Source organism: Muntiacus reevesi, chromosome 8 (genome assembly GCF_963930625.1).
Source record: "Muntiacus reevesi chromosome 8, mMunRee1.1, whole genome shotgun sequence".
Lineage (NCBI taxonomy): Eukaryota > Metazoa > Chordata > Mammalia > Artiodactyla > Cervidae > Muntiacus > Muntiacus reevesi.
In genome coordinates this window covers 95,511,049-95,523,278 of record NC_089256.1, presented here as the reverse complement: position 1 = coordinate 95,523,278, position 12,230 = coordinate 95,511,049, and the positions used below count along the sequence as shown (strand labels likewise).

At 49.6% G+C, this 12,230-nt stretch overlaps 1 protein-coding gene across 1 annotated transcript; it reads left to right on the top strand.

Annotated features, from left to right (window-relative positions):
• The first annotated feature begins 1,668 nt into the window (after positions 1 to 1,668).
• Positions 1,669 to 6,317, top strand: ZIC1 (Zic family member 1). The gene is made up of 3 exons (XM_065942763.1): positions 1,669 to 3,388; positions 4,833 to 4,996; positions 5,723 to 6,317. The coding sequence occupies exons 1-3, from the start codon at positions 2,407 to 2,409 to the stop codon at positions 5,918 to 5,920; spliced, it is 1,344 nt and encodes a 447-aa protein (XP_065798835.1). The 5' UTR covers positions 1,669 to 2,406; the 3' UTR covers positions 5,921 to 6,317.
• The last annotated feature ends 5,913 nt before the right edge of the window (positions 6,318 to 12,230 follow it).

The window sequence follows — 12,230 nt, the reverse complement described above, 5'->3', positions numbered from 1 at the left end:
GGGTTTTAAACAGAGCTGCGGAGAAATGCAACCTTCATCCCCCAACCCTCCGTAACTGCATGCATTTTTTGAAATGCATAAATGTTGCTCGCCTTAATTGATTGAGTCACAGGGATTTTTTCCCCTGCTTTTAAGTGCCATACTCCTCTACCTTTCAACAATCATTTTAATATATAGTCAATGGCTCTTTGTGGACGGGACAAAAAGCAACTACGCGCAGTTGTTGAATAGACTTTGCGCTGGGCAAAGACAGGTTAATCGAGGGCCGCATCGCGAAAACAAGCGAGTGTTGTATGTTTGCACTGAATCCAAATGTCTGCATTTTCCTAACTAAATCAAAGGGAGTGTTATTTCTTTTTCTGCTCACTCATCTGAAGGTAAGTAAATTTTCTCTGGCGATCAAAAGCCTGGTCGGCAACAAAGACCGCGCCCGCTTTTTCCACCGTCCTGGTGTGGCGAGTTGCGGAATTTCAATAACTGTGACAAGGGTGACTGATTTGTGAACTAGAAAAGGTTTGAATGTCACAAAATTTACATTGGTCCTATCTATCGGAGATTTAAATACCAAAAAAGTATTCGGGGGCTTCTAGGGAGCTCTGGGCAATCCTGCACAACAATGGCGCGTTGGGAAATTTACAGTTTTACCTGAATGAAAGGGGCCCGGGCTGGGAACACGAGTGCAGAGGAGGGGTTAGCGGGAGGGGCAGGCACGGGAGACGAGGGAAGAGGGAGAAGAGAAAAGAATAACGCAGGAGAGGAAAAAAGGGAAATCGGCAATAATATTTTTAATTTGCTTAAAAACAACAACCACCACAAACTTCAACCAGGAAAGTTAGAGCCCTGATCCCTGATCCACCTGAGCCTTTTTTTTTTCCCGGGGGGGGTGGGTAGGGCACAAAAAGCCTGACTGATTTAATAACAGTGAGAAAAATCGAGGCAGCCGCTCATCCTGAAAAATAACATTTCTTGTGAAGAGAGTGTGGAGTGCCTGTGCGCCCCCGCGATCTTAAATTATAAGCAGGAGGGGGACGAAGCAAGAGGGAAGCAAACTTCAAAAGGACCAAATAACAAAAGCCTCCTTTGCTTCCCTTCAAGGCGGGGACAGGGGGGAAGAAAGAAAAGAAAGTTGCTGAATCGGGACATTCTGGAAGTGCCTTAGCTGTGTTTACCAGCCCCATCCCGCCTCCTGTTCTCGGAGACGCCCGAAGTCGCTAATCGCTCAGCTAAGAGCAGGTTTGCAGAAGGACAAGACAGAGGGAGGTGGAGAGGGAGAGGGGTTCGAATAAAAAGAGAGAGAGAGAATGTATATGACCGCGAAAAGGAAAAGAAATCGTGGCAAAAATTTTTTTTCCATGAGAAGAGGGGAAAATTTGGCTAAAAAAAAAAAAAAAGTTGCTACTCCTGGCAGCCCTGTTTGTCAAAAGGGGATGTCAGGCGCTTTACAATACCTGGGATTGATGAGGCGGGCGGGCCAATGAGCGGCGCGCGGCGCCTCGGCGCGCCCTCCGTCGGCGCGGCGGCTGCGGGCGGGGGCAGTGCCGGCGCACCAATGGGCGCCCGCGCCAGCAGCACGTGACGCCTCCCCCCGCTCCCATTCATCAAGGGGGGGACGGTGTCGTCCTTTCAATTCATTTATCTGCAGGAATGATTGCTGCTATCAGTCTCGCGCTCACCGCCCGGCTGAGGAGGTGAAAGTTTCTCCCCAGGAAGACAAACCGCAAAAGACAATATTGTGCATGATTTGCGCCTTTTCTTTGGCTTTTTCTTTCTTTCTTTTTTTCTCCCCCTCCCTTTTTTTTTTTTTTTTTGCAAAAAGCAGAGGGGGAAAAAGGAGAGTGAAGGAGCGAGGAGGCAAACCTGATAGAAAGGAGAGAGACAGGGAGACAGAGAAAAAAGAAAGGGCGAGGGGCTAGTGGAGAAGTGAGGAGGGGCGTACGGAGCGAGGCGGAGAGACAGCGAGCAGTCGCGGCTCCGGCGCTCACATTCCTCTATGCTACAAATCCGGGAGGAAGTTTTTTTGGGGGGCTGAGATGCTCCATGCCTTTCCCCGGGCAGCCTTGACGCGGGGTCCTCTCGGCAGAGACTGAGCGACGAGAAAGTGAGAGCCGGGCCGGCGGGGTCCGGTCGGCGGGTGCCGGAGCCCGCGTTGCTCGCGGCCCGCAGCCGTCCGGCTTCCCTGCGCTTGGCCAGGCGGGCGCCCCGGCGCGCCGCGCCGCTGCCTGCGGGCTAGGACTTCGCGAGGTGGGTCGACTCCTCCTCCCTCCTCTTCTTCTTCCTCCTCTTCCTCCGCCTCCCGTTCCTCCTCCTCCTCCACCACCACCACCTCCTCCTCCTCCTAATTTTCCCTCCTCGGCGGGCGAGGGTGGGGGGGGCGGGGGAGGCCGGGGCTCGCCCCGAGCAGCCACGATGCTCCTGGACGCCGGCCCCCAGTACCCCGCGATCGGCGTGACCACTTTTGGCGCGTCCCGCCACCACTCGGCGGGCGACGTGGCCGAGCGAGACGTGGGCCTGGGCATCAACCCGTTCGCCGACGGCATGGGTGCCTTCAAGCTCAACCCCAGCTCGCACGAGCTGGCCTCCGCGGGCCAGACAGCCTTCACCTCCCAGGCTCCCGGCTACGCGGCTGCGGCGGCCCTGGGACATCACCACCACCCGGGCCACGTCGGCTCCTATTCGAGCGCAGCCTTCAACTCCACGCGGGACTTTCTGTTCCGCAACCGGGGCTTTGGCGACGCGGCGGCTGCAGCCAGCGCGCAACACAGTTTGTTCGCGGCTTCGGCCGGGAGCTTCGGGGGACCACACGGCCACACGGACGCCGCGGGCCACCTCCTCTTCCCCGGCCTTCACGAGCAGGCTGCGGGCCATGCATCGCCCAATGTGGTCAACGGGCAGATGAGGCTTGGCTTCTCGGGGGACATGTACCCGCGGCCCGAGCAGTACGGCCAGGTGACCAGCCCGCGTTCAGAGCACTATGCCGCGCCGCAGCTGCACGGCTACGGGCCCATGAACGTGAACATGGCCGCTCACCACGGCGCCGGCGCCTTCTTCCGCTACATGCGCCAGCCCATCAAACAGGAGCTCATCTGCAAGTGGATCGAGCCTGAGCAGCTGGCCAACCCCAAAAAGTCGTGCAACAAAACTTTCAGCACGATGCACGAGCTGGTCACGCACGTCACCGTGGAGCACGTCGGCGGCCCGGAGCAGAGCAACCACATCTGCTTCTGGGAGGAGTGTCCGCGCGAGGGCAAGCCCTTCAAAGCCAAATACAAACTGGTCAACCACATCCGCGTGCACACCGGCGAGAAGCCCTTCCCCTGCCCCTTCCCGGGCTGCGGCAAGGTCTTCGCGCGCTCCGAGAACCTAAAGATCCACAAAAGGACGCACACAGGTACGGAAACGGCTGTCCTAGACAGCCCTCGGTTCCCTATCCCGGGCCTGGGACCCGCAATTCAAAAGTCAGCGGCGGGGGCGCGCAAACCCGGCCTCGGTTGGGTCTGGAAGTCAGATTTCAGCAGACAGCGAAAGTGTGCTCTGGGTTTTAGTTTGAGGCTTGATAGTCTAATAACGTATGGAGAAGGTTGGAGGAGAAGGATCTGGGCATATACATTTTTAAATAAGAACTTAAGAAAGGCCGGGAGAGCTAAGAGACAAACCGGCTTTGGGGAGCCCTTGGTGCGCCAGAAGCCGGGAGAGGTGGCTGGCGCCCGGCGGCGGCGGAGGCGGAGGCGCCAACCGCTTCAGCTGCAGGCAAATCTAAATGTTTGCTTCCAGCCAACATCCCCTTTCTACGCACCTTAGTGAGGACTTTGCTAAAGGGAGGAATTGAGGAAACTGGAGGAGATCGGATGAAGGGGCATAGAAACAAAAACAGAAAGAAAAGGGGGGTGGCCGTGGTGAAAGCAAGTCAGCCGGGCCTGTGGAGGCTTTTGAAGGTTTATGCATATTTAAAGAGCCCCGATTTTAATAATGACTTGTCTGTAAGTAGATTCGAGGAGTCGGGAGACTCGGCAGAAGGCGGAGAAGTCCTTTTTGTCAATTAGATTCTATGAGGACGTTTTCAAAACACCGAATACCTTGAGTTGGCCTTTAAAAATAAGGAGACCAGTCGGGAGCAGTTAAAAGAAAAGTTCGCGGAGAGCTTAGGGCTGCAATCTGGGTCGGGCAGGCCGTTCTGGGCTTCTTGGGCCAACAAAGCCGGGAGTCCGAGCTGCTTCATGATTCTGGTGGGCCTGGGTGATTTCTGAGAATCGCGTGTGGAACTTGGCGTTTAACGCTTGAGTCAGAGAAGAACTTGCAGTGCTGAGCTCTCGGCCCAGATTATCCTATAAAATGTGTGTATAGGAGGTGGGGTGGGGTGGGGGCGGCGACGGCGACGAGGAGGGTGCGGAGCGTTGAGGAGGGGGTAGGGGGAGGAGAGAAGAGCCAAACAGCAGGAGAATCAGACCGGAATGTGAAAATTAGAAATCGAGAGCTAGGTAGAAGCTTCCAGGAGTCGTCTGTATAGCCCCGGGCCTAAAAACCTGCAGCCAGACCTGCTGCTACTTGGGATCTAAAAAACTACCACCACCAATAATAATAATAATAATAAAATAGTAAAATCTGGATCTAATTGGATTGAATTAAAATAGTTCAGATGTTTATAATTCCAACGCAGGTATATGATTTCATTAGCGACCCGGGTTTTTGAGCTTGAAAAGTGCTAACCCTGAGCTGCTGCTTTTTTCCTTTTTGTCTTTTCTTTTAATATTTGTTTTTTTTTTTTTTTTTTCTTTTTAAAGAGGCCGCGGGGTTTGTTCTAATCAGACCTCTCTGTTTCTCGCCTTTCACACCAGGGGAAAAGCCCTTCAAGTGTGAGTTCGAGGGCTGCGACCGCCGCTTTGCCAACAGCAGCGACCGCAAGAAGCACATGCACGTGCACACGAGCGACAAGCCGTATCTCTGCAAGATGTGTGACAAGTCCTACACGCACCCCAGCTCGCTGCGCAAGCACATGAAGGTAGCCGCCGCGCTCGCGCCGCCCGCCGTGTAGCCGGGCGCCCTCGCGGCTCTGCGGCCGGGCCGGGCGGCGGGGGGCCGCTGGGCGGTGGCAGGAGCCCGCGGAGGCGGAAAGGCCACGGTTCCTCTCTGCAGACTGCGCAGAAAGGGCGGGGGCTGGAGAAGGGGATGCGGGTACCCAAGGCCCTTCTAAATGTACTGTTTAATAATGAAAGTCAGAAGAAGCGAGCAGAGGTTGCTACGGAGGGGGAGCCAGGACACTCCCGGCGGGATGGTGCTGCCGAAGCTGCGGCCTTGGCGGCTTGGTTGGCAGCGCCTGCACGGAGCTGGGGTCTTGCACGCGGGCCGAGCGCTGGTTCACCTAACCCCGAGCCAGCAAATTTCAGCGGTTGCTGGGGGTGGGATGGGGTGGGCGTGTGTGTGTGTGGGCACCATCTCGGGCTCTGGCCTCACATCCAGCCTCCGGCTTCCCAGATTTCTTTTTCTTTTGTGAGTCGGGGCGGGGAGGGGGGTGCACTGGCCTTTCCCGGAGCCGGGTCTCTGCAGCGCCGAGGCGGGGCCAGCAAGCCCAAGTCCCACGGGTCGGGCCTCCCGGGAGTTCACGGGGATCCAGGGCTCCGGGGTGGGGGGGCGGTGGGGGCGGCAGGCCGCGCTCGGCCTTCGTGCTCCCTAAGCGGCCGCCGCGGCGGCTCTTTATCTCCGTAAAAACGCGCCTTTATTCCCGCAGGTCCATGAGTCCTCCTCGCAGGGCTCGCAGCCTTCGCCTGCCGCCAGCTCGGGCTACGAGTCCTCCACGCCGCCCACCATCGTGTCTCCCTCCACAGACAACCCGACCACCAGCTCCCTGTCGCCCTCCTCCTCCGCGGTGCACCACACAGCCGCCCACGGCGCGCTCTCCTCCAATTTTAACGAATGGTACGTTTAAAATCAGGAGCAAAACACCGAGCAAAACCCTGTCTAAGAGACTGAGCAGACACGCGTGTGCAAACGTGAGCGAGAGCCCCGGGCGCCGCACTGCACCCCGCCCCGCCCCTGGCTCCTCTGAACCCGCCGTAGAACCGGGGCCGAGTCCGAGCCGGCACCGAGCCTTCTCTCTCTCTCTCTGGGCAAAGGCCCGCTCGCCCGCGGGTGGGAGGGTGGGCGAGGAGGCGGCGGCCGCCTGACCAAGCGCCGCAACCCGAGGGCCGGCTTCTCCTGGGAATCGGAACGGGCTCTCGGGGGTTTGACCTTTCCCCCCCCCCTTTTTTTTTTTGCTTTGCATTCTTGTAAATAGAGAAATTTTAGCTTAACCTGTACTCTTGGACCTGTATATAGTTCCATCTGGGCTGGAACGGGCGGGTGGGATGGCGCTGGGGTCTTTGCAGCGGGGAGGGGGGAGGGGCCGGGGGGGCGGGGAGGGGAGGGGGCTGGGAGGCCGAAGGCCGACTGTTTGTACTGGATGGCCAGAATGTTCTAGTAAATGTGTGCCAAAATGTGAATTACTTTGTACGATGACAGTCTCCGCGTCGACCTAACAGAATATTCTTGGTATTAATGTGCTCTTTTTGTATAAAGTGCAAACTCCTCGTCCCAAAGTCTGAGTACCTTAGTGCAGTGAGATGTTGTTTCACGTCTTGTCAAGAATTCGTATATGGTACGACCCTGGATCTGCGTGTCAACTGTTCCGTCTGTTTATGTAAAGTGATATTAAAAAAGATATAAACTATACCTGTCCACTTGCTTTTGGCAAAAGATACAACCACATAATGTATATAATTCCTAGTTTCCATATTTATCCGCATGTAAAGGGCCGGTTTATTCATGTTACAGCTATTCAGTATTTATGGCTAGAAGAACTCGTATGTACACTTTAGTTTCCAGAACTGTTTGGTAACCTTTCGTACCTTATTAAAGATTCTGAAATCTCAGTGACTGTGGTAGGAATTTCTTCTTCACCCCCAGCAACCTGCTGGCTCTTCTACCAGCCTTAGTGGGTCTCGGGAAAAGCTCACGCGCCTTCCCTTCCTGTCATCGCAGGTCATATAAACATGATAAATGAAAGCTACCCTGCTGGCTCTCCGAGAGGGTGTAATTAGTATTTATATCAAAATTTATGAAACAAATTTTCGGCCGCAGTATAATTTAAATGACCTTTGCAGACGTAGAATAACAACCATAAAAATAACAGAAATAGATTGCACAGGCGACATCAATATTAATGTAGGCGAATTGTCAGAAGCTCAGGGGCTGGATCTGCAGCTTTGCAAATGAACTTGCAGCCTAGGGTTCCGCTGTCCCCCAAATTAAATTCCCCCAGCTGAAACCAAGTTGCAGATTTACAATATCATATTTTAAATTGCCATCTTCAATTAAACCATTTATGGCCATAACTAATTTTCAGGATATCGACGCATGCTTTTCCAGGCCTGCCTTCTTTGTACAAAAGTAAACGTCCATAAAGCGTTTTACTTATATTTCTTCAAACGTGATGCTAATTTAAATTAATTACCTCCTATGATATGTTATTATTCCTATAATTTTGCCACTGTTATTAGTTCTCTCAAAAATACATCTAGGGAAGAGAATTATTTTATGTAATTTGATTATCTTTCTATCTCTTTTATTTATTTCTCATTTACTTAAGAAATTCGTTCCATTGGCTGGCGTTGATACAGTAAATTTGTAAATGAGGAGACAATATAAAAAATCTAAATTACTTGTGCTTAATGACTGTAGCAGAACGCCTTTTCTCTAAATCAGATTGTCTTTCTTGCAGTTTAGTTTGATAGATTTGCAAGCTATGCTGCCGCCTCGAAGTTGGCTGCCCTGGTAGGAAGGCAAGCTTCTTTGTCTCTGGTTGTAGCTTGCATGATCGCCCCATTAAGCAGACAGCGTAGCTGGAGACCACGAATCAGGGTCTTGGCTGTAGCTGCAAGGGTGTGGATGGGCCAGAGCTGGAAGTAGAAGCTGACCTCACTGGAGGCCAGGAGGAACCCAGCCTGGATGTTTAGTACACTGTGTGTGTTCAGGAAGTCACAGATGCTGCCTCGAGAAGGGAAGCCAGAGGGAAGAACCCTCAAGAGCATAGGAACCCCTGAAAATCCACCTGTCCCAAAGTGTACCTTCAGCCCATTGCAGAGTCGAAATGTTAAACTTTCTTAAATTTGGGGGGGCTTTTCCTGCCGTTGCTTGCTCTTTGTCACTTTTAGTCAACATAATTTTATTGGGTAAGGAGGGGATTTGCCGCACTCTCTGCAGATCAAAAAACTAGAGCTGGTGGTGTTTAACTTAAAAAACAAATGTTATTGTGATCTATGATTAGGTATCAACCTTTCATGAAAAGAGCGCCACCTTGCAAGGTTTGGTGAGATTTAAGGAAGCTGGAACACCTAAGCACGAATTGCTGCTGGTTCTGAAGTTTCGTGAGAGTACAAGCTGGGCCCCAGTGGCTTTGGAGGGTTAGGACTGACTAACAACATAGTATTGCAGTGACTCCAGCCATTAGGCCCAATACCTAATAAACCTTGAAAGAAGAATAAAAATAGCTCAACTTTCTAGGGAGAAAAAGTAAGCACCTCAATAGATAATCCTTTTCTCTAGAGATCAGAATTTCTGGGAGCCTTATATAATTATAATATTCATAGTAATAACAGTACTTTTGTAACTTTGTTAGGTTGTTGACATTTAAGAAGATAGTGAATTTTTTCTTTGACTATTCCTGAAATCAGTTTACCTCAAATTTTGAAATATAAATGTCTCTTTATTTGTTATATACCTGATACACTTTTAAACTTTAATAATAGTATAATAATGAAATATCATACTGTGATATATGAGTTAAATAGGATATTTTTAAGATAAATTTTAGGGATATTTATGTCACAACTACTTCATAGTGTAAAAATTTTTTTAGACATTGAAGGTCAAATAATTTTTTTTTAAAAAAACCACAAAACCATTTGAGGAGTACTGTGCGTGTGAATAATCACTCCCACCAGAAAGGAATTTTTCTAGTAGCAGCCAATATTTATGTCAATTCCTCTTAGGCATTCTCTTTTCTAACACTTATCACAAAGAAAAAGTCATTAATGATGTAGGTTGCCTAAAATAATGCTTCATACTTAAATGTAGTCTATTATTTTGCTGGTACCTTTAATGTCTGCTTCTTGAGATGTATTCTTCATACTTTTCTTCATGGGCTATTAGGTTTTGAAATACATGAATGTGAACAGCGAAATATGTTGTTAGACCCTATTTAGCAGGAGCTGGAGATGCTGCAAATGGCTGGTTTCTGTGCGTAGCTGTGGATTTTGATTTAGGCAGAAAGTCATCCTGGTTCATATTTTGACTGCATTGTATTCAGTTACTATCAATTGATAAGAACAGCTAACAAGTTATTAAAAAGTTATATTGTGTCAAAACAAAAAATGCCTGAGTACAAGCAATCATATTTGAGAAATGAAGAGAAATGAGTTGTGGTATGTGTGTGTGTACATTTATAGAGTAAGCATGTAAATATACAAGCACCATTTATGTGGGGGCTAAGTAATTTTCAAACATTTCAGGTCCTTTGTTTTCTTCTTCAAAAGCTACCCCCAACTGCTTTAAGCATTTGCAGCTGATGATTTTGATTTTTTAAAGTCAAGCATTCAAGTTAACCTTTAAGAAGCAAGCCACCTCCAAAAGAAAGATGTAACCTTTCAATTGCCCATATGCTTATCATTTTTTTTTCTTTTTTCTTTTATTTTTTTTGCTTCAGCTGACAATGAAAATAACACTAACCTTCTTTGCTGATGGGCCTGGCATTTAGATGTTTTTATTTGTTGATGGGGAAGTTTTCTCAGAACTTTTAAAGTCTGGCAACAGAACTAAATTCCCTAAATGCCTTACCCAGCCTTGCCGCCTTCCCGATGTTCCCTTTTTAGGTCAAATTGTCATCAGTGTCCTGGCACCCGTGTGAACCAGTGCTGGTGGGGTTGGTACCTGAGCATACTGCTTTTCAGGAAGCAGCTTGGGGAAGGCCATGGTCCTCAAAGAGCATCAGTTTATGGTTGGTTGGGGAGGACTCACTACATGTGCTTTGGCAAAATCAAAACGAAGGTACTGAGCTTGTGCCTTTGATTATTTGCGAGCTAGTATGTCAGCAGATTCCCAGCTCACATTTCCTTCTTTTTTACAACTCAAAATACTAATTACAAATTTATCTCCTCCTGCCTCGGTATAGCGTTCTCCTTGTTCCTAGCATCAAATGTTGTTCTTAGAACAATGTGTTCTTATAAGGAAAACAAAGTCTTTGTTGTTTTCATGAAATTTGCCACAGTTGATATCACTCTCTGGTTTTAGAATTCTTTAAAACAGAGTGACAGTGGAAAGATTTATGTTATCTATGCCAGGCAAATCACTAAAGGTTCATATTACTCCGTTGTATTTTTTTTTTCAACTTTTTACCAACCCATTCACCATCAGTAGTATGTACACATTTAAACTGGTTATATATACAGAATGAAAGATTTCATGGGGGTAACTATACAGCAATCTCTTTTTTTCAAATGGTAATCACTAGTTTGAGGCTAGAAATAAGAAAAAAAATGTTAATAACTTCCTATAGCATGTCACATTTGAGCCTTTCCCTCAAAATTTTTTGCAACTATAATGGCATAATATTAAAAAAAATAAGGGAAGTGTTCTCTATTTATCTATGCAAGGCTGGTTCACTCCAGAATGTCTCACCAAGCAAGAGGAAACACGATCAGGCCAAACAAACAAGGGGCTATTTTTACCATGCAAACTGAATTCTGGCATTAGTTCCTAACGTTTATTTCCACTTTAGAGCAAGGACCTAAAACAGTATGAAGTTGCCAATTGATGCTATACCGGTGGGCTTTTCAAGAATAAGAAACTGACTTTAGCTATCTAGTATGGAAAAAAACATGGCTTGGCAATAATACTAGAGACTTACCATTGTCTGTCAATTGTCCACAGAAGTTTGGCTGTCTCTGACATAACGGGTGTACTTTGTAAGTCAATGCGTAAGAATTCATGGGTTGTGAAACTTGCACAGTGATATTTTCACCTACAGCATACACAAGAATCAATTATTAAGCGTGGATATAAACAGATGGGAATGCTATTCTTTTTAAAAAAGACATTCAACGGCTAGCGACTTTAGCAAGCTTTAAAAAAGCATGATTATTTTACATCTACTTTTGTGTAAAAATCCCCATTAAGCTAAGAAAACAAAAGGAGAAAAAGAAGGTGAGAGAAACTCACATCATAACTCCTGTAAACATTTTTTTTTCTGTCTATGCGGGAAAATCCTAGCCTCTGGCAAAGAAAACTGAAAGTTGTGGAGGAAGGTAAAACCACGGAAAAGGATGGGTGGGTGAGTCTGTGAGTCAGGGAAGATTTTTGTCCTGGAGAATTTCTTGAAAACATACAGACTGAGGCTTTGGAGGTGAGTCTGTGGTGGTGGCATGGAGCACCAGGGCTTCCCCACAGCACCTCCACCGAAGGTCTGGCGGTCGGCGTCGGACGGGCCCCCCTCGCCACCCTGCACCCCGGCCGCGGGCTCTCCAAGTCGCTGCCGCGGGCTGCGGCCGGGGCCGGGAGAGTAGTGCGCATGCGCGGCCCGCGCCCCGCGAGTCCACGTGCTGATGAATATGCATGAGGCGTCCCCCGCCCACGCGGGCCGCCGAGGAAACGGCTCGGAGGCTTCGGCCTGCGAGAGCCTGTGGCCTGGCTGCCAAAACAGTGCGGCGAGGAAGCTGCACGTGTTTGTTTTGAAACCTCGCGGGTCTAAGTGAGATCCCCAAGCCGGGCAGACAGCGTAGGCTCCAGCAGTCGGTGGGCCCTGCAGTTTCCCCTTCCGCAGAGACCGCCCGGTGGATCAGGAACCGTGCCGCTTGGAAGCGGTCCTCCCGTCCCCTTCCAGGGCGCTGGCGTCATGGTGTTCTTACATCCCCTCGCCCCTTGCAGAATACGTCCCGTCCAGTTACCTGACCCCCTGCAGCCACAGACCGCAGGCCCGAGACGGCGGGCAGGGTACTCGGGTTTTCCTAGCACCCGCCCTCTTTCTTTGCTCCGATCCAAGCCTGTCTTTGTCTTTCTCCCCCTTTTCCTTTTTCCCTCCGGGTTCCCAGTCCCTACCCGCTCCTCTGGTGGGCTGTCAGCCCCTTGTGAACAACTGCTCTAAGGCTTTCACTCGACCCTTCCCAAATAAAACGTCCGCTTACACACGTTTAACAGCTGGTGTAGTT